Source organism: Macaca thibetana, chromosome 5, assembly GCF_024542745.1.
Source record: "Macaca thibetana thibetana isolate TM-01 chromosome 5, ASM2454274v1, whole genome shotgun sequence".
NCBI lineage: Eukaryota > Metazoa > Chordata > Mammalia > Primates > Cercopithecidae > Macaca > Macaca thibetana.
In genome coordinates this window covers 170,916,423-170,937,327 of record NC_065582.1, presented here as the reverse complement: position 1 = coordinate 170,937,327, position 20,905 = coordinate 170,916,423, and the positions used below count along the sequence as shown (strand labels likewise).

Below are 20,905 nucleotides of genomic sequence, written 5' to 3'. Positions count from 1 at the left end.
AGAAAACCGTGAAAGGGCACAGCAGAGGTAGCACAAAGCAGTGGCAGCCAAAGCACAGGCACCCTACCAGTGGGCGGTGCCCTCCCAGGTAGAGCTTGCTGGTTGGCATAGTCAGTTAACGAGCCAAGAGCAGCGGGACGCACGGTCCTTATGGAACACTGAGTCACCTTGCCGCCTGCTCAACTGTCCCAAAATGTACCTGTTGGATTTTAACTCATGAAGGTGACTGAATGATGACACAGTGCTGGTGCCATTGGAAAAATAATTTATTACAGTTACCTCCTCCTCCCACTCCCTTTTCTGCAGGTTTCACATTTGTGGATTCAATCAACTGCAGATCAAAACTATTTAAAAAATAAAAATAAAAAATACAACAATGAAAAATAATACAAATAAATAATACACTGTAACAATGACTTACATAGCACTTATATTGTATTAGGTATTGTAAGTCATCTAGAGATGACTTAAAGTATACAGGAAGATGTGCATAGGTTATATGCAAATACTATGCCATTTTATAGAGGGGACTTGAGCATCTGCAAATTTTAGTATCCATGGGGGTCCTGGAACTAATTCTCCTTAAATGCCCAGGCATGACTGTACTCATCTTTCCAAAGAGAAGGGGCATGCCACAGCACACAGGGCTTCAGCAGGGGAAACACGAGGTTTGGGTCAGGTGGTGAAAGCGGGAGCAAGGGAACACTTAGGCCAGAGCCTTTATCATCATTTCCAAGGGAAAGTCGAGGCTGGATGGGGAACACGGTCTAGGATGTGCTGGTTTGAATAATTCTAGCAGGCTCTGGGGCACATGGTCTGGCTGTCTGGTCCTGTCTCTGGGTAGATTTAGGGTAAGGGTAAACACTGGCTTGGTGTGTGAGGGTTAGATAAAGGGAATGGTTGGCTTACATGTGGCAATTGTGATCCCAAGTATGCTGTATTATCTTTAGGCATTAGCTAATCCAGGGAGGGTCTGTCTCTCCCTGAATTTATAAGGCTCCCAAAGGTATCAAAACAGCATGAGTTGAAAAAATTAAAGCACGTGATTAATACAACCACCCAGTCTCGTAGATTAAGGAACCTGAATGTCACCGTCATGCTTGGTTTTGTATCACCTCAGCTTTTCTTTGCATTTGTGCTTTGTTTTCTCAGGCTAATTTTCTCTACTTCGTGGGAAACACGGGTGTCTCCAGTTCCAAGCCAAACAGAAGTGCGAACAATCCCAGGGAGAGATACGATACGTTGGTCTTGAGTTCCATTTCTGCCATTGGACTTGCCAACCATGGCCAAGGAGCAGGATTCTATGATGAACAGCCCAGGCCTCTGAAACATGCAGTTGGGTTTAGAGGAGGAGTAACTATTCTCCGAGAAACAGAGCGCTGTTCCCAGAAGGGAGAGAATCTATCATGTAAATGCCTGGGCTGGAAGAAAGCTACGGATAAGGTCAACAAAGAGGTTTTGCGGGGGGAGCATTCAAGGTTTCACCTTAGGCTTCATCCAGACCAGGGGCTGCCAATCTTTCCAAGGATGAGGATCCTTTTACAACATCTACAGTCTGTGCAGACCTGCTCGTCGCAGCACTCAGTCACAAACTGTGACTGAGGAACAATGTGATGGTAAGAGTGACAGCAGCTACCACTTGAGCTATTACTCCTTGCCATTTGCGTGGATAATCTCATATAATCCTTGAATCATGCTTAGGAGACAGGTACTGTTGTTATTCACATTATGGAGAGGAGAAAATAAAAGATCACTCAAGGCCAGACAGCTAGTGACTGGTGGGCCAGACTCCAAAACAGATCATTGATTCAAAAAAATGTATTCACCTAACCTATGTTATGTTATCAAAACATAACCTATGTTATCAAAAAGTGCCACACGGCTGGGCGCGGTGGCTCATGCCTGTAATCCCGACACTTTGGGAAGCCGAGGCAGGTGGATCACCTGAAGTCAGGAGTTAGAAACCAGCCTGGTGAACATGGTGAAACCCCATCTCTACTAAAACTACAAAAATTAGCCTGGCCTGGTGGCAGGCACCTGTATTCCCAGCTACTTGGGAGGCTGAGGCAGGAGAATCGCTTGAACCCAGGAGACAGAGGTTGCAGTGAGCTGAGATGGTGCCACTGCACTCCAGCCTGGGCAGCAAAGCGAGACTCTATCTAAAAAGTAAAAATAAACTTTAAAAAAATACCACAATAGCACATAGGAACTTGGTAATGCCTTTAAATACAATTGCATTTTATTTACCACAATACTAACTACGGCCATTTGAAAATGAATTGTACATTTGCTTACAATAAATGTTACTAATTGCCATTTTTTCTTTTAAAATAATTTTTAGGCCTGGTACGGTGGCTCGTGTCTGTAATCCCTGCACTTTGGGAGGCTGAGGCGGGGAGATCACTGGAGGCCAGGAGTTTGAGACCGGCCTGGCCAACATGGCAAAACCTTCTCTTTAATAAAAATACAAAAATTTGCTGGTGGTGGTGGTGAGCCCCTGTGACCCACCCACTCGGGAGGCTGAGTCATGAGAATCACTTAAACCTGGGAGGCAGAGATTGCCATCAGCTGAGATCGCACTGCTGCACTCCAGCCTGGAAAGACTCCATCTCTAAATCAATAAATACATACATAAAATATTTTTTAGAGACAGGGTCTCACTCTGTCACCTAGGCCAGCATGCAGTGGTACAATTATAGCTCACTGTAGTCTTGAATTCCTGGGCTCCAGTGATTCTCCCACCTCAGCCACCCAAGTAGTTAGGACTGCAGGCACATTCCACCACACCCAGCTAAGTTTTAAGTTTTTTTTTTTTTTTTTTTTTTCTGTAGAGACAGGGTCTCGTTTTGTTGTCCAGATTTGTCTCGAACTCCTGGACTCAGGTGATCCTCCCGCTTTGGCCTCCCAAAGCACTGAGATTATAGCCACTGTGCCTGGCAATGTGTTGCTAATTTAATGGCCTCATGAATCCCTGCAACATCTCCCCTTTCTAGACCAGTGTCGTCTATTCTCCCTACCCCAAGCCCGCCCCTGCTCTGGAGTCCTTTGGGGTCACCACTTGGAAAACTCTGAGATAACACAGGCTGCCACTCCCAAATGGTCAAGTGGAAGAAATTCCACAGTGGGACTGGGAAAGGAAAAACAGTATAGGCATCCCATAACCAGCACATCCTGAGAACTTGGACACCATTTCAAACATGTCAGAGACAAACCCTACAGAGGGACGGTGTCATCTGAGTGTGACAAAGGGAGGGACAGAGAATTAGACGCCAGCCCACGGGCCAGGTTTGATTTAGTAATGTGGTCCCCCTTCTTTCAATTTAAATGATCTGAAAACAAAAAAGGGGCCAGAAACCTGTTTCACTCTGCCTTTAAAACAATTATCTCAATAAATTCAACAACTTAATTTGTCTTAGGCTTAGAACTTACACTAACAAAATATTGTGGTAAATTTTCATATTTAGCAGTGATCGGGCTGATTTCGGCTCATGTCTTTCCCAGATTTGGTTGCAAGACTCCTGTTTCCAGTTTTCAGAAGCACCTGTGACTCCACTGAGATAGCGTGTGGCTACCTTATCCAGGAAGACCAGTCTGACGTATGAAGAGTTTTTCCTTCCTGTTTCATCAACTTTGTCTCTATCTACCTGATTTATAACCACACTAAGAATCTGCATAGCACAATATCATTGTCAAAGCCCTTCACTGTGTGTTATTACTATATTAGATCTTTAAAAAATCATTTTATTTATTTATTTTTGCAGAGACAGCATCTTGCTATTTTGCTCAGGCTGGTCCTGAACTCCTGGACTCAAGCAATCCTCCTGTGTTGGCCTCCAAAAGTCCTGGGATTACAGGCATGAGCCACTGCTCCCAGCCCCATCAGATCTTGATAGTCCTCCATAAGGAGTAGCCATTGTTATCACCTGAAATAAAGATGAGGGAACTGACTTCTTAGTGACTTCCCTCAAGTTTGTTGAAGTGTTTCATTTACTTCAGTTACTAAATATGGCAGTAACTGATGCACACTTCTAGGAAGAGTCCAGTAGAAAGCTGCACAGGGGAAATCTTGGTACCTCTTCAGTTCACAGCCTGACCAGGTTTAGCTTCGAGAAGCAGAGAGGACCACAGAAAAGGAGAGAAAGAAAGGGAATAGACACTTACAGGGAGGTGTGAGACAAAGGGTGAGTTATTCAAAGGCTAGAGAGGGATGGTGAATATGTGCTCATATAAAGCAGGTCACTCTCATTTAATAGCTCTAAGACTTTCCCAGCTCCAATTTCTAGGGTGTCAATAGCTATATAATGACTTCACGGGAAGGTAAGAAATGTTATTTAAGGAACAGATACAAAAACTCCCAGTTGCCTACAGAATGGCATTAGGCTTGATCTAGAGGCAAAATATGTCCTTTAAGAGTTTCTCTGTGCTGATTATTAACTGTAATCATTGCGGGGCACAAAACTATGTTACATATTAGAAATTAGAAACACAACAAAGGATTTTTTAAGTTTTTTTTATTTCCATAGGTTTTTGGAAAACCAGTGGTATTTGGTTACATAAGTTTTTTAGTGGTGATTTGTGAGATTTTGGTGTACTCATCTTGCAAGCAGTATACACTGAACCCTTTTGTACTCTTTTATCCCTCACCCCCTTCCCACCCTTTCCCCCTGAGTCCCCAAAGTCCATTATGTCATTCTTATGCCTGGTGTATTAGTTTGTTTTCATGCTGCCAATAAAGAAATACCTGAGACTGGGAAGAAAAAGAGGTTTAATTGGACTTACAGTTCCACATGACTGGGGAGGCCTCAGAATCATGGCAGGAGGAAAAAGGCACTTCTTACATGGTGGCAGTAAGAGATAATGGGGAAGAAGCAAAAGCTGAAATCCCTGATAAATCCATCACATCTCGTGAGACTTATTAACTACCGTGAAAGTAGCATGGAAAAGGCCATCCCCCATGATTCAATTACCTTCCCTTTGCTCCCTCCCACAACACATGGAAATTCTGGGAGATACAATTAAAGTTGAGATTTCAGTGGGGACACAGCCAAATCTTATTATTCCACCCCTGCCACCTCCAAATCTCACGTCCTTGAATTTCAAAACAAATCATGCCTTCCAAACAGTCCCCCAAAGTCTTAATTCATTTCAGCATTAATCCAAAAGTCCACAGTACAAAGTATCGTCTGAGACAAGGCAAGTCCCTTTTGCCTACGAGCCTATAAAATCAAAAGCAAGTTAGTTACTTACTAGATACAATGGAGGTACAGGTATTTGGTAAATACAGTTGTTCCAATGGGAGAAACCGACCAAAAGAAAGGGGTTACAGGGCCCATGCAAGTCCAAAATCCAGCCGGGCAGTCAAATTTTAAAACTCCAAAATGATATCCTTTGACTCCAGGTCTCACATCCAGGTCACACTGATGCAAGAGGTGGGTTCCCATGGTCTTGGGCAGCTCCGTCCATGTGGCTTTGTAGGGTACAGCCTCCCTCCTGGCTGCTTTCATGGGCTGACGCTGAGTGTCTGCAGCTTTTCCAGGCACACAACAGTGCAAGCTGTTGGTGGATCTACCATTCTGGGGTCTGTAGGACAGTGGCCCTCTTCTCACAGCTCCACTAGGCAGTGCCCTAGTAGGGACTATGTGTGGGGGCTCCAATCCCACATTTCCCTTCGGCACTGCTCCAGCAGAAGTTCTCCAAGAGGGTCCCACCCTTATAGCAAACTTTTGCCTGGGCATCCAGGCATTTCCATACATCTTCGGAAATCTAGGTGGAGGTTCCCAAACCTCAGTTCTTGACTTCTGTGCACCTGCAGGCTCAACACTGTAGGAGATCAGTTGAAGTGGTGGGAGAAATTATAGGGAAAGGGCCCAAACCTTCTGAAAGGTCAGAAGGCTCTGCAAAGCTTCGGGGAGAATAAGATAAAGGCAGCTGTTCTCTTACCCTGAGGCAGAAGGTGAGAAGTAGGTACAAGGGAGTGTAGGGGAATTGATCTAAATAGGCTTGTTTACTCAGTTTGACCAGAAACCGACTTTTGATCATCTGCACATGTGACCCACTCCCTAAAAGGAGAACAATAAATGTTAATTACCCACAGGCTATGTTTGCTCCAGGCTTTTGGCTTTATGCCTGTACTAAATAAAAGCAAGCAGCTCCTGCTTATCAAGGCTGCTCTTTTCTTTGGTCCCTAGTGCCAGCAGCCCCCTAGCTGCTGTTACACTGCATGCCTGTGTCTGAGTGCTCCTTTCATCTGTTGCTGGGCCAGCGTCTGTGGGATGGACCCAGCAGCTGGTGCCCCGTGTGAGGCTCAAAGCTGCCAAGGCTTGATGCTTCCACCCTCTGAAGCCACAGCCTGAGCTTTACATTGGCCCCTTTCAGCCATCGCTGGAGCAGCTGGAACACAGGTCACCAAGTAAGTCCCAAGGCTGCACACAGCATGGGGACCCTGGGCCTGGTCCCCTAAACCCCTTTTTCCTCCTGGACCTCTGGGCCTGTGATGGGAGGGGCTGCCCTGAGGGTCTCTGACATGGCCTGGAGATATGTTCCCCATGGCCTTGGGAATTAACGTTAGGCTCCTTGCTACTTATGCAAATTTCTGTAGCTGGCTTGAATTTCTCCCCAGAAAATAGGTTTTTCTTTTCTATCATATAGTCAGGCTGCAAACTTTCCAAACTTTCATGCTCTGCTTCTCTTTTAAAACTGAATGCCTTTAACAGTACCCAAGTCACCTCTTGAATGCTTTGCTGCTTAGAAATTTCTTCCACCTGATTCCCTAAAACATCTTTCTCAAGTTTAAAGTTCCACAGATCTCTAGGGCAGGGGAAAAATGTCACCAGTGTCTTTGCTAAAACATAACAAGTCTCACCTTTGCTCCAGTTCCCAAAAAGTTTCTCATTTCCATCTGAGACCACCTCGGCCTGGATTTATTTTCCATATTGCTATCAGCATTTTGAACAAAGCCATTCAACAAGTCTCTAGGAAGTGACAAACTTTCCCACATTTTCCTGTCTTCTGAGTCCTCCAAACTGTTCCAACCTCTTCCTGTTACCCAGTTCCAAAGTCACTTCCACATTTTTGGGTATCTTTTCAGCAATGCCCCACTCTACTGGTACCAATTTACTGTATTAGTCTATTTTCACAGTGCTGATAAAGACATACTTGAGACTGGGAAGAAAAAGAGGTTTAATTGAACTTACAGTTCCACATGGCTGGGGAGGCCTTAGAATCATGGTGGGAGGTGAAAGGCACTTCTTACATGGTGGTGGCAAGAGAAAATGAGGAAGAAGCAAAAGCAGAAACTCCTGATAAATCCACCAGATCTCATGAGACTTATTAAATATCATGAGAATAGCATGGGAAAGACTGGGCCCCATGATTCAATTACCTCCCACTGGGTCCCTCCCGCAACACAGGAGAATTCTGGAAGATAATAGTAAAGTTGAGATTTGGATGAGAATAGGCACCTAGCAAAGGATTTTTTATGCTCGTATTTTTCTTAGCCATTTTATTCAAAATAGTTAGATGCTATAACTTATGCATCATCTGGAATTACTTAAATTCTTTCTGCAGAAGGTGTGATTGATAATGATAATTGTTAAAAATGTCAGTAATTGTCCTAGTGTCCAAAATGCCCCCAAAATCAAACAACCTTTGAATTGCTGAATGTAAGTGCAGGAATGTATAGTGGAGATCATGTAGGTCAATGCCAACAGTTTAAATCCATCCATTTGATTAATTGGACAAATACTTGCCTTATTTGTAAAAACTAAAGCTCCACCTGTCAGGGACCTAACACACAAGAAGATTATTTCTGCCTCAACAGAAGTCTGACGTGGATGTTTCTATCCACAGTGGATCATTGCCAGTTGAATCTGTTGTTGGCACTGTAGCCCTGGCTCTTGCAAACTTTGTGTCTGTAGTTAAATCAAATGTCCAACTGACAGTACACTGTCTGGGACACAGCTAGTGCTTTTTATCAATCTTTTTGGCACCAAGCATCAAGGATCAGTTTCCCTCGAATATGACCGGAACCTCCCAAACCTGTTTTTTGTCCCGCCACAGGGACACTGAATTATCCTGTTATTTGCCACCAACAGATGGACCAAAATGCAGAATGAGCCTTTCTCCTTGCAGAACCTGATGTAGTTCCACTGTGTTGGTGAGGTCCTGCTGATAAGCTCCAATAAAGAACAGTTGGCAACCACTTTGGGGTAGACTCTGCTTTATAGGAAAGCCCAGGAGTGGCTCATTAGTCCTAAGAGGATACAGAGACAAGACATCCATGTCAAGTCTGTGAAGCTCTGTGGACAGAAGCTCAAAGACCTACTCCCAAGACAGTAAAGGAAAATGTACCCACTCTACAGACCTCACTACTCTGAAAGGAGGCCTAGCACTTAATGGAAATGTTTGGGGTTTGCAGATGAAAATGTACATCACCCACGTACTTTGGTCAGCTCTGTGTACAAATTGACAAAGAAAATCTGTCAAATCAACCAAATGTATTTGGGGGGCTGGGTGCTGAAGGGGAGTGACTTGCACAGCAGGTGCAATGGAAATAGTTTAATAGGCATGTTGGCATCCCCTAACTTTGGGGCCTGTAACCCCCAAGACCCTTTGGGAACTACAGGTATATCTTACCTTTATCCACACTGTGTGGAGCCTGCAGCAAAGGGATGCAGCCTCTGCCCAGATCGCACCCCTTGGGGCACTGATTTCAAGGGCATGGCTCCCTGCAACCTTCTGCTTGAGACACAGCTGCTGTCCTGCACCTGGGCCTTAGAGAGGACTCCTAGTTACCATTGCACCAGATATTTCCATGCTGCACTGGTTCCCCTCAAGTACTAAGGACAGAATCGAAATGCACAGATTTCTCATATTAAATGGAAGCGGAACACTTCATAGGGCAAGTCTGGTCTCACAGATAATTCTCTTTACCCAAGTAAGTTGAGACCTCACCTTCAGGGTCTTCTTGTCCCTCTCTTGATTACTCACAGGGGCAGCTTTTGACTACCTGGAGACCACTCCCAGGAAGTCTGTGAGGATGCTGGGGCTTGGTTTACTGAAGACTAAAAGTGCTGGTGTCCACCTGGTGGCAGCCGTCATCTAACCCCAGAGACAACTCTGGAAGAGCTACTGCAGGAAGAGCCCATAGCCCAATGAGCTACATGGAAAGCCATCGCCTTTGCCTTATTCAGTGCTCGGAAGAACCAGACACGCCTTTTTCACCTACTCTTGGGTACAGCCAGCAAGCTGCCTGGTTGGTGACAACCAACTGGTATATTAAGGACACTCCTCTATGGGGCTATGGATAGCTGCTACTGCAGCCTCCTGAGACATTTTTGTAACCCTTGTGGATGCCATGGAAAGGACGCATATGAGGTGAGACAACATGAAACAAAGTGGGTGACTGGGCCCTCCAGCCCCGGTGGCCAGCATCATTGTCTCAGTTCATTATTGGACTGGAGATGGTAATACTGCCACTAACACAATAGGCTCAAAAGTTAAGCCTCCTCTGAGTGCCACAGAGAGTAAAATGGCCTATGGGGACTGTGATCCCTCTCCGCAGTTGATCTCTCTGTCTAAAGGTGACAGGGATCCTTAGCTCTGGGGGTGGGACCTGCCCTTGTCTGGCAAATACAATACCTTGGTCCTCTGCTGTCACCTGGTGGCCATCAGGGGTATGCAGGGGTAATTGACAACTGTCCTCATGGAGTTGCCTTTCTGTGAAGCTGGCAGATTCTGGCCACACCATAGTGGCACTGCAGACTATTCTCTGCCTTGCTTAGTATCTGGTTCACTTGTAGTTAGACAATGCCACCTGTTCACAGCAATGGGGCCCCCAGTAGTGGGCTAATGGACAAAACATTCAACGCACATTTCATGTCCTTGGTCTCAGGTTGGTGGCATTTTTAAGTGGTAAGATAGACTTTGGAAGATGTGACTGAGAAAATTGCTAGACAGATGTTATCTCCACTGTGTCCTACACGTCTTTAGCAGACAGTGTGAGCATTACATGCAGGTGCTCCTCAGAGGAAGCTTTCCCCTTCGGAGGAGATGTTTGGAGAAAATCAGGACAGAAGAGGCAGGATTCAGGGAGATCGGTTCTCTATGTCCATGATTTCACCATGAAATCTCTCAACCGATGCTCTTTTTCTTTTTTAAAAAACATAATTGACCCTACTGCCTTGGATGCCTCACTAGTTTAATCATTAGGCGACACCATCAGTGACAACACAAAAAGGGTGACTCCAATCTGTTGCTCCTATCACCACCTGGTTTGGGTTCTTGAATATGGAAGATCATATGATTAATTGCTAGAATTTGTGGGCCCTAATGAACTCTTTCAGTGGCCCAGTTCTACTACTGTGCCCAGCCCTCATGACTGGTGGCTCATCGATGAGAAAGGCCTGGGTGTGGGTGAGTACTTCATTAATAAAGATGGATATAGCAGTTACTGAATTAGAGCAAACAGATTATGTCACTGTTGAAGGAAAGGAGTACTCCCGGTACTAGGGAGAAACCACCTTTTACCTTTCGGTATATAAACCAATTTCAGTTTGTTTTTTGTATCAAGTGATAGTATTCACATTTTTCTTACAGATATGCTGTTATTTCAGTATCTTTTGGTGAAAATAATTTCCTTTTCTTTTTTAAAATTTTTTTAAAAATTCAAATAAAATACATATATCATTAAATATGCCATCTTAGCCATTTAAAGTGTACAGTTCAGTAGCATTAATTACATTTGTTATGCAACCATCACTGCTATCCACTTCAAGAACTCTTTTAATCTTTGAAACTAAAACTCTATAAACATTAAACCAACTTCCCATTCTCACCTCACCATAGTCTCTGGCAGCCAACATTCTACTTTGAGTATATCTATGATTTTTGGCCGGTCTAGGTACCCCGTATCAGTGGAATCATGCAGTATTTGTCTTTTGTGACTGGCTTATTTTATCTAGCATGATGTACTCATGGTTCATCCATGTTGCAGCATATGTCAGAATTATCTGCTTTAAGGTTTAATAAAGCCTTTCCTTTTAGGATGACTGAAATATTGCTTGGCCAATGTTACTGTTCACAGAACACATGGACATGTTAAAATACACATTTCTGGGCCTCACCCCAGTTACTCTGGTTCAGTTTGTCTGATGTGGGGCCTGAGAATTAGTTTTTTTTTTTTTTTTTTTTTTTTTTTTTTGAGATGGAGTTCTGCTCTGTCGTCCAGACTGGAGTGCAGTGGCGCGATCTTGGCTCACTGCAACCTCCGCCTCCCTGGTTCAAGTGATTCTCCTGCCTTAGCCTCCTGAGTAGCTGGGATTACAGGCGCCTGCCACCACACCCAGGTATTTTCTGTATTTTTTAGTAGAGAGAGGGTTTCGCCATGTTGGCCAGGCTTGTCTCAAACTCTTGGCCTAAGGTCATCTGCCTGCCTCCGGCCTCCCAAAGTGCTGGGATTACAGGCATGAGCCACCACCCCTGGCTGAGAATGAGCATTTCTAAAGTCCCCAGCAGAAGCAGATGCCTCTGGCCCACCTGTCACCCTTTGGGTAGCACAGATTTGAATTGTGTTTCGTCTAATGACTGGTCAGCTATGTGGTGACCTTAGTTTAAAATGTTGGTGAAAAATGGTCTGTGACTAATCCCAGCCTACCCTGTGATGTTTATAAATTGAACGCCATGAGCGTTAGAATTAGGTGGACCTGGATTTCTCTGCTGTCCTGACTCTTACAAGCTGTGTGTAACTCACCTCTCCAGGCTTTCAAGTCCCTTGATTTATAATTGAGAATAAAACTATTTACCTCTTAGGGATGTGGTGAGAGTTATATGAGGGGGCAAGTAAAAGGCTCAGAGCCCTTATAAGAAATAGACTTGGTATGTCACAGTAGATGTTTGATGTATATATATTTTAGAAACTCAACCCCAGCAAACGTACCCTGACTGCCCCCCACCCACAGCCTTCTATGTTATCTCCTACACTCGTCAATGTGTTGTCTTGGTTTCCATTACTTCACTGCACTTCTAAGATGTGAAACCTAGTCAATTAGTTCATCTCTCCCCTATCCAATGTCTTGCACAGTGCCTAGGACCTAGTTGATGATGAATAAATATTTGTTAATTGTGTGAACTACGTATAGAGGCAATATTAGTAGTCTTCAACTCAGGTTACATATAGAATTGCCTGGAGATGACCTAGGATACACCCCAGAGATTCTAATTCAATGAATCAAGGGCAGTGTTTCTCAACCTTGGCTGCATATTAGGGTCACCAGGGGAAATGTAAAATTGCACATGCTCGGCCCTATCCCTGGCCAGTTACACCGTAACCTCTGGGGCTGACATCCAAGCACCAGTGTTTTTGAAAAGTTGCCCCAGGTGACTCCATTATGTAGCTAGGGTTAGGCACTGCTGGGCTAGATGGGGAAATAATTTAAGTACATCAAGAGTGGACTATTGGGCCAGGTACAGTGGCTCACGCCTGTAATCCCAGCACTTTGGGAGGCCGAGGTGGGCAGATCTCCTGAGGTCAGGAGTTCAAGACCAACCTGACCAATATGGTGAAGCCTTGTCTCTACTAAAAATACAAAAATTAGCTGGGCGTGGTGGCACACAACTGCAATCCCAGCACTTTGGGAGGCCAACGCAGGTGGATCATCTGAGGTCAGGAGTTCGAGACCTGCCTGACCAGTATGGTGAAATCTTGTCTCTACTAAAAATACAAAAATAAGCCATGTATGGTAGTGCATGCCTGTAGTCCCAGCTACTTGGGAGGCTGAGGCAGGAGAATCGCTTGAACCCAGGAGGCAGAGGTTGCAGTGAGCCTACATTGCGCCACTGCACTCCAGCCTGGGTGACAGAGTGAGACTCTATCTCAAAAAAAATAAACACATAAATAAATAGCCGTTAAAAAAAAAGACAGAGAGTGGACTATTAATGTGTTCTTAAGTAAAACAAATATGAAATTAAGAACAGAATGAGTCACTTTTTGCGTATGTCTAGTAAAATCCAACTTCCTTTCCAACTCTGTTGATTAATTCAATTGCTGAGTGTTCAGGGTTGTTCTGTTTCAGGTTCACTTCTCTACCTTTTTGGCTAGCTGCTATTGCTGCAGGGTGGCTGTGCTGGATTGACTAGTGCCCGCCAAAAATGTATGTCCATCTGGAAGCTGTGAATATGATCTTATTTGGGAATAGGGTGTTTGCAGACACAATGGAGTTAAGACAAGGTCATTCTTGATTAGGATGGGCCCTAATCCAATGGCTGGTGCCCTTATCAGGAGAGGGAAATGTGAACACACACGCAAGGGAAAATTCCATGTGAAGACAGAGTCAGGGATTACAGTGATATGTCTATAAGCCAAGGAATGTCAAGGATTCCGGCAACTTTAAGAAATGGAGAGAGAGGCATTGAACAGATTTTCCCTCAGACCCTCCAGGAGAAACTAACTTTGGTGACATCTTGAGGCATTTCTTGCCGCCATCGCTGTGAGAGAACACATTTCTGTTGCTTTAAGCCACCTAGTCTGTGTAATGCATCATGGCAGCCTGAATAAAACACCATGACTTAATGGGTAGCCATGATCTCTATAGCATCTAGGTATCACGTTCATTAAGAAGATTAAAATCGTATTTCTGAAATCATTCCTTTATTTTGCACACACATGGCTGCTATTTACTGAACTTCCTCTAACTCCAAGTCCATGTTGCCATGCAATGAAATGTGACAAATTCATGTCTTGCTCAGAAGGCTAAACTGGAAATTCATGAATGCTTACAGATTTAAACTTTCATAGCAGGCTCAGATCAACAAAGCAAAACTTCTACAGAAAAAAGTAGATGTGTAAGCTTGTCACTCTTGGGCCCATCAGCACCTGTTCCCTATCATATTGCTGAACTCTGTGAACTCCAGAAAGGAAGCTTTCTTTTCCAAACTTCAGAGAAGCTGCAGATCAAGAATTTGGCCAGTTGCATCCGGTTAGAAACTCCCTTCTTCCTGTGTGAGAATGTTGGACTGAAAACGGCATAATACAAAAAGAGATGGTTCTCTGTCAGGGAGAGGTCAGCTCTGAAAGAAAAAAAAAAAAAAGGAAGGGATGAAAAATTCTTTATTAGTTGTTATGGGCTGAATTGTGTGAACTGTGTCCCTCCCCAAACCTAAAAACCGTAGACTTAAGTCCTAACTTCCAGTACCCCAGGGAGTGTTTGTACTTAAAGATAGGGGCCATTAAGGAGGTGGTTAAGGTTAAAGGGGGTTGTTAGAGTGGGACTTCATCCAGTATGAATGGTGTCCTAACAAGAGATGAGGACACAGATCCACACAGAGGAATGACAGTGAGAAGGCTGCCATCTATGACTCAAGGAGAGTCCTCAGAAGACACCAATCCTACTGACACTTGATCTCAGACTTGCAGTCTCCAGAATTGTGAGAAAATATGTTTCTGCTGTTTAAACCACCCAGTCTGTGGCATTTTGCTATGGCAGCCCTAGCAAGCTAATACAGTAGTCCTACGCGGCTCATCTGCAGGATCAAGATATTGTTTCAAGCTTTAGCACCTGTATGCATCTGTATGTAAGCTGCACATCTGTCTGTATAAATATGCATAGATGGATGTCTAAATGGGTACTCTTCTAATGGTTAACATTGTTTATCTCTGTGTGGTGAGACTATGGATGAAGTTTTAAAATTCTTTGTGTTTTTCTGTTGTGTTTGAATTTTTCAAATGATTTGTGTGTCTTATTTGTGGAAAGACCAAAAAAATCAACTTTTAAAAGAAAAAAAAAACAAGCACCTCCCCTCAATAGTAATTTTTTTGTTTTGGCTTAAGGGGTCCATTTTCTCCTCTGGGACCGATCTGAGACATTAAACAAGCAGGAAATCTCCAGCCCACAGCAGCTGACACCAGAACAACTTTGGCGCGACCCGACATTTCTTGCTGCCCGGGCGCTATTAGAACAAGCCTTATTTGTTTTGTGGTATTATCAAAGTGCTGCTTATCAGGAAATCTGCTTTCTTCCTATTTTTCTGACATGGATAATATGAAAACCCTCAGAAACTCTCCTTTTAAACTCAAAGTGCACGAACAAGACTAGAATCCCATGTCAATGAACTCCTTGCTGATGTATAAAACTAATGAAAGCTGCTGCATTTAAGGAGAAAGATCAGTACTAAGCTTTATTTCCACAAGAAAAAGTTTGGTCTTTTAAAAGCAATACTTGGAGTTGATTAAATCTGTTATTATTAATTCGATTTTCTCTTCTGTGATGAACAAAAAACAGTTAAAGGCTTTGAGAGCTGTGAGAAAGACTTTGAAGATTATTTGACTCAAACTTTCCTCGGTGCACACCACCCCCTACCCTAACTCAACTGCAGGAGAGGAAACAAGACGGGGTGTGGCGACACCTCCACCGTGACATAGCACCTCGGCCACAAACAGCTGCCGCAAAGGCTTGGTTCAGTGGGAAACATCACCCGGCAGAATTCCAAAGGCCTAAGTTTAACAGTGGGGTTGCCCCATCACAAGGAGATTCTCAACCTTGGCTGCACATTCAAATCACTTGGGGGAGCGTTTTAAAAGTATCCATTCCTGCTCTGCTATGCTGGAGACATAGATGGAACCGTCTGGCGAGGGGCCTGGGCACCAGCATTTTTAGAGCTTCTTGTAGGTGATTCTTGTGCATCCCCAGGGTAAGTGCCACCCCTGATGAACCACCTCATCTACTCTGCTCTGCAACAGACAGCCTCAAACCCACCCCCAAACACACGCTGAGACTCTGATATGGTCTCAGTAGCTGTGAAAGTGCTGAGTGCCACTCACGTAGTCTCTGTATGTGAGTAAAGGAAAGGGTGTTACCTGTAGGCGTCTTTCACTTGTCACCCTTGGAAGAAGCTGATGAGAAAGGCACACAGGGCCTGGAAGGGTTTCCAACAGTGTTCCCAGACCTTCTTCTTTGCTTCCTCATTCCCTCCAGGCCTGGGTCCAGGCTCGGTAGCTTTGGCTGTGGGTAGGGTGGTGGGTTTGGCTTTTCCCAGCTCTTCCATCGAGTCCTTTCCCAGCTGTGTTGCTTCTGTGAGTTTCACTGTGGCCTTGGGCCTCAGAGATGGCGTCCCAGCCTCAGGCTGCTGGTTGGGCACTGGGCTGCCGTTGAGGCTGGAAGTCACCTGCTGCATGTGGGCCTGGGGCCCAGCCTTCCTGCACACGGATGGCCTCAGCACCGGGGCCCCCTGGCATGCATGGTGAAGGCGCCTCAGCTCCTGCAGGGCTTGGTTCCAGTAAGGTTTGGGGTCAGCAACGAAAGCCTGGCACATACTGGGCTGCCCCCTGTACTCACACCAGTATGTCTGGTCTGTGTTGTGGCAGTCGACGCGAAGCCAGACTTCTCCAGCATCTGGCCCCAAGCTGCTGGGGCGCATAGTGCAGGAATCTCTCCCTCCAGTCTGGAAATGGAATTCCTCCCCAGTGCTTCCTTGCTTTTGCCTCGGGGTCTGACCCAAAGTCCCCAGGCAGGACAAGGTCACCAGCAGGAGGCAGGGGATGAACTTCATGGCGATGCTCTAATCAACTTGCCTGCAACCCTGCACCAGGAGACAGAACCCAAGTGGGACGAGTCACCCTTTAAAGGGGGCTGCACAAAAGACTCTTTCTCTGCAAGGGTGGGGAAGGTGTTTCACAGCAAATGAGAAACATGCCCACAGACCTTAGACACTTGGCAAGGGCAGAGCAGCCACCAGGGGCCACCTACCACAAGCAAAGGGAATGGTTTTCCTGAGTGCATCAGAGAGATCTGCCCCGGCCCTGTCACACATAAAGCACTACACACAGCTTTGGGGTTGAGGGTTTTACAGTTTTCCAACCACAGGGAGCTTGCTCTAAAATTGGCCCTTGTACGGGAACAGCCTTCTTTGTCAACATTTGGTATATGCCAAGGTGTGGCAGTGGAATTCTGGAAAGAGAGGTTTGTAGCTGGGAGTCTGGGCTGCCTTGAGGCTCCCCCCTGCTCCTTGGAATCCCCATCTTGGGGGACCATGGGTTTAGATAATCCAAAGGATGCCAGAATTTTGTGAGCCGAGGTGTTGAGATGGCCTAGCAAATGCAAAAAAGACTATGTGAGGCCGTGTGAGGATGTGTGTGCTAGAGGGACACAGAGACACTCCCCCTCCCACCCACCGAGCTGAGAGTCACCTGGTGTGGCCTCTGTGGGGCTGTCCCACCATCACCGTGGCCACAGGCCACAGTGCTGCAATGCTCACTTCTCTTCTTATTGCACGCCTGACAATTGCACCAACTGAATGACCAGGAAGGCATGCAAATATATGTTCACACTGGGATTCAGTCTACTTTAGACCATGAATTCTATTTCAAATTCAATTGAAAAAACACAGTTTTCCTTATGTCCCAGAAAAATATGATTTTAAACATTATTATTATTGTTCTAAAAATAGAAAAAAACCCAGAATAAATTGAAAATAACTTTTGGTTCTGTGTCAAGAATCATATTTTGGTATGGTCATAACTGTCTTTTGATGACTTTCCAGAGGGCACTGTGGAGTGGACTAAAGGTGGCAATTTGCTGTTAGGGATAGGGTTGACGGACGTTGTGGGACTAGTTTGAATGTGAAGGATTTATCTTGGCGATCCCACGTGGGGTAGTTGGTACCTGGCACAGCCTTCCTTCCGCCTGGATAACCTGAGTCCTGAGAAGACCTAGTAGCGCTGGAACTAAAGTCGACTGAGCTTTGGCAGCCACTGTGTGTGTAGTAGTGAGAGCCTCCCAGAAGAGGGCGTCACCCCAGGTGGGGAGCAGAGGAAGCTTCCAAGTGGTGCCAAACCTTCAAGACAAGCCAGTCAACTTGCCAGGTTGAGAAAGGGTAAAAGGCAGTTTTTTTTTTTTTTAAAGAGATGGGGCCTCATTCTGTCACCTAGACCAGATTGCAGTGGTGTGATCATAGCTGACTGGCTCATTGTAGCCTCCAACTCCTGGGCTCAATCACTCCTCCTGCCTCAGCCTCCCAAGTAACTGGGACTACAGGCTTGGGCTGCCACACCCAGCTAAATTTTTAATTTTTAATTTTTAGGGACAGGGTCTTACTCTGTTGTCCAGGCCGATCTCAAACTCCTGGCCTCAAGCAATCCTTCTGTTTCTTTGTCCTCTGGAGTCACTGGAATTACAGATGTGAACCACCACAACCGGCTAAAGGTAGGTTCTTTTTTTTTTTTTTTTTTTTTTTTGAGACAGCCTTACTTTGCCACCCAGGCTGGAGTGCAGTAGTGCAATCTTGGCTCACTTCAACCTCCACCTCCCAGGTTCAAGCAATTCTCCTGTCTCAGCCACCTGAGTAGTTGGGATTACAGGTGCCCACCACCATGCCAGGCTAATTTTTGTGATTTTAGTAGAGATGAGGTTTCGCCATGTTGGCAAGGCTGGTCTCGAACTCCTGACTTCAAGTGATCGGCCCACTTCAGCCTCCCTAAGTGCTGAGATTAGAGGTACGAGCCACTGTGCCTGGCCAAGGGCAGGTTCTTAAGGCAGGGCAATGCTTCCTGTAAAGGAGTGCTCCTGGAGTGCAGGTTTATGGACTGCTGAAATGTGAAGGGCAAGGAGGCAGTGGTGAGAATCAGGCTGGAGAGGTGACTCAGGGTGGGGTGCACAGCCCCTGTACCAATCCACAGGGCCAGTTCTGAGACAGAGCTTTGCCCTTCGTGTGCTTCCGATTCAGGAGCCCCTGGAGTAAACAGCACTCCAAGCCAGGTTCCATGTCGTGGCCAGAGGAAGGCAGGTGTTCAGCTCCAACCTCCTTTCTCCCACCCACCACAGTGTTGCAGGCAACAGCTTGCTAGACCCATCCAGCCGCCCTGAGGTTATGGCCAGCCCTTTTCAATGCCCTAGTGAGGCTGAGTTTACCCTTCAATGGGAACTTATCATAAGAGCTCTAATCACGCTCTTCCTCCTTCTGCTTTTGGGACAAACCAAGCCTCAAGACCTTTGCACTAGTCGTGCTCACTGCCTGAATATCTTTTCCCGAACATTGCATGCCTAACTTCTCCCTTCCACCTTCACAGAGGCCTTCCCTCGCTATACAATGTAAATGAGCTCTTCTGTTCCTCTATCACTTCATCCTGCTTTAATACTCTTGAAGGCAGTGATTTCTCTCTTTTTTTTTTTTTTTTTTTTTTTTTTGAGACGGAGTTTTGCTCTGTCACCCAGGTTGGAGTGCAATGGTGCGATCTCAGCTCACTGCAACCTCAGCCTCCCAGGTTCAAGCAATTCTCCTGTCTCACCCTCCTGAGTAGCTGGGACTATAGGCACATGCCACCACACTCGGCTAATTTTTATATTTTTAGTAGAGACAAGGTTTCACCATATTGGTCAGGCTGGTCTTGAACTCCTGACCTCAGATGATCCACCCATCTTGGCCTCCCAAAGTGTTGGGATTACAGGCATGAGCCACCATGCCCAGCTCAATTTCTCTCGTTATTTGCTTGTTCATCTTTTAAGCATGGAGTGTCATGATCAGATTTGTGCTGTAAGAGACTGCTGTGTTGAGAAAGGATTGGTGGACAGGGAGGCTGTGGACAGGGAGGCTATGCACAGGGAGGGAAGTGGGCAAACTGGCTGTGTGTGGGTTGAGTTGCTGTAACAAAAAGACCTTCTCTGTTATGAACCAGTCTTCCAGATTCATGCCTGGCCGTTCTTCAAATTTAACACATGGATTCCAAGGTTTGTTTGATTGCTGCCACTCCAGTGGAACAAGTCCAGGTTCTGCAGTTTTGTCTTAGTAGACACTTCACTTACTCCTGGCCTAAGCCTAGTCACTCAGCCACATCTAGCTGCAAGGAAGGCTGGGAAATATAGTCCCCACAAGATAGCCATATGTTTAGCCAAAACTCAGGGGGCTGGAAGCCTAAAAGAAAGAGGGGAAGGCCTCGTTAGTCAAGAGACATTATGAAAACTGTAACAGGATCATCAGTGGGGATGGAGAGGAAGGCTTGGTGACCAAGGGTGGATGGAAGGGAGAGGGAAAGCAGACTTAAGAGATTCCTCCGGCTCCAGTGAGAGGGTGAAGGTGGAGAAATTCAAGAAAGGGAACATGGCGGGGAGAACCTGTGCGGATGTGCAGGTCAGGACAGCGGTTTAAGGCAGGTGCTATAAACTGTGGCCCATGTGGCCTGCTTTTGTAATTTCTGGAGAACACAGCAATATCCATTCACTTATGTATTGCCTGTGGCTACTTTTGAGCTACAACACAGTTGAGGAAACACAGGCCACATGACCCAGAAAGCGAAATATATTCACTGCCTGACCCTTTATAGAGAAAGGTTGCCAACCTCTAGTTTAAGGTGTATCTGGGTGGAGACATGTCATGAACACAGGGGTGGCCAGAGCTCTATGTGATGAGAGAACCAAAGGGAGCAGGTGAAGTGATGAGTGAATGAAATCACTCAAGGAGAGAGTGAGGGGTGGACCAGGAGAGAACCCGTGAATGCCACCTAAATTTAAGAACTGGAGAGATGAGTGTTGGAAGGACACTGAGGAATAGACAGCCATGCCCCAAGAAGACACTGGAGAGGGCTCCTTTGGGAGCCTGAAGGGAGATCTTTGTAAAGGGGATGTGTTCACAAAAGTCACATCGGAGTTCACAAAAGTCACATCACATACACTCCTCGGAGACCCCGACAGGAGCCCTTCAGGAGTGGTGGGGACAGAAGCCAGGTCCCAGGAGCTGAAGAACCAGTGGAAATGAGAAAGTGGACATAGAGATATGTAGATAATTCTTTCAAGGAAATTATTTCCGAAGAGAAGGAAAAAAAGAAAACATGTTGTACTACCAGGCTGAGTGTGCAGTTGGGTTGAGGAAAGGTTGATTTTTTTTTTTCTTTTTTGAAACAGTCTCGTTTTCTCAGCAGGCT

General features: G+C 45.5%; 1 protein-coding gene across 1 annotated transcript; it reads right to left on the bottom strand.

Annotated features, from left to right (window-relative positions):
• Window positions 1–13,652: 13,652 nt before the first annotated feature.
• FGFBP2 (fibroblast growth factor binding protein 2) lies at window positions 13,653–16,630 on the bottom strand. The gene is made up of 2 exons (XM_050789906.1): window positions 15,851–16,630; window positions 13,653–14,064 (listed from the first exon to the last, which is right to left on the bottom strand). The coding sequence occupies exon 1, from the start codon at window positions 16,540–16,542 to the stop codon at window positions 15,871–15,873; it is 672 nt and encodes a 223-aa protein (XP_050645863.1). The 5' UTR covers window positions 16,543–16,630; the 3' UTR covers window positions 13,653–14,064; window positions 15,851–15,870.
• Window positions 16,631–20,905: the final 4,275 nt, after the last annotated feature.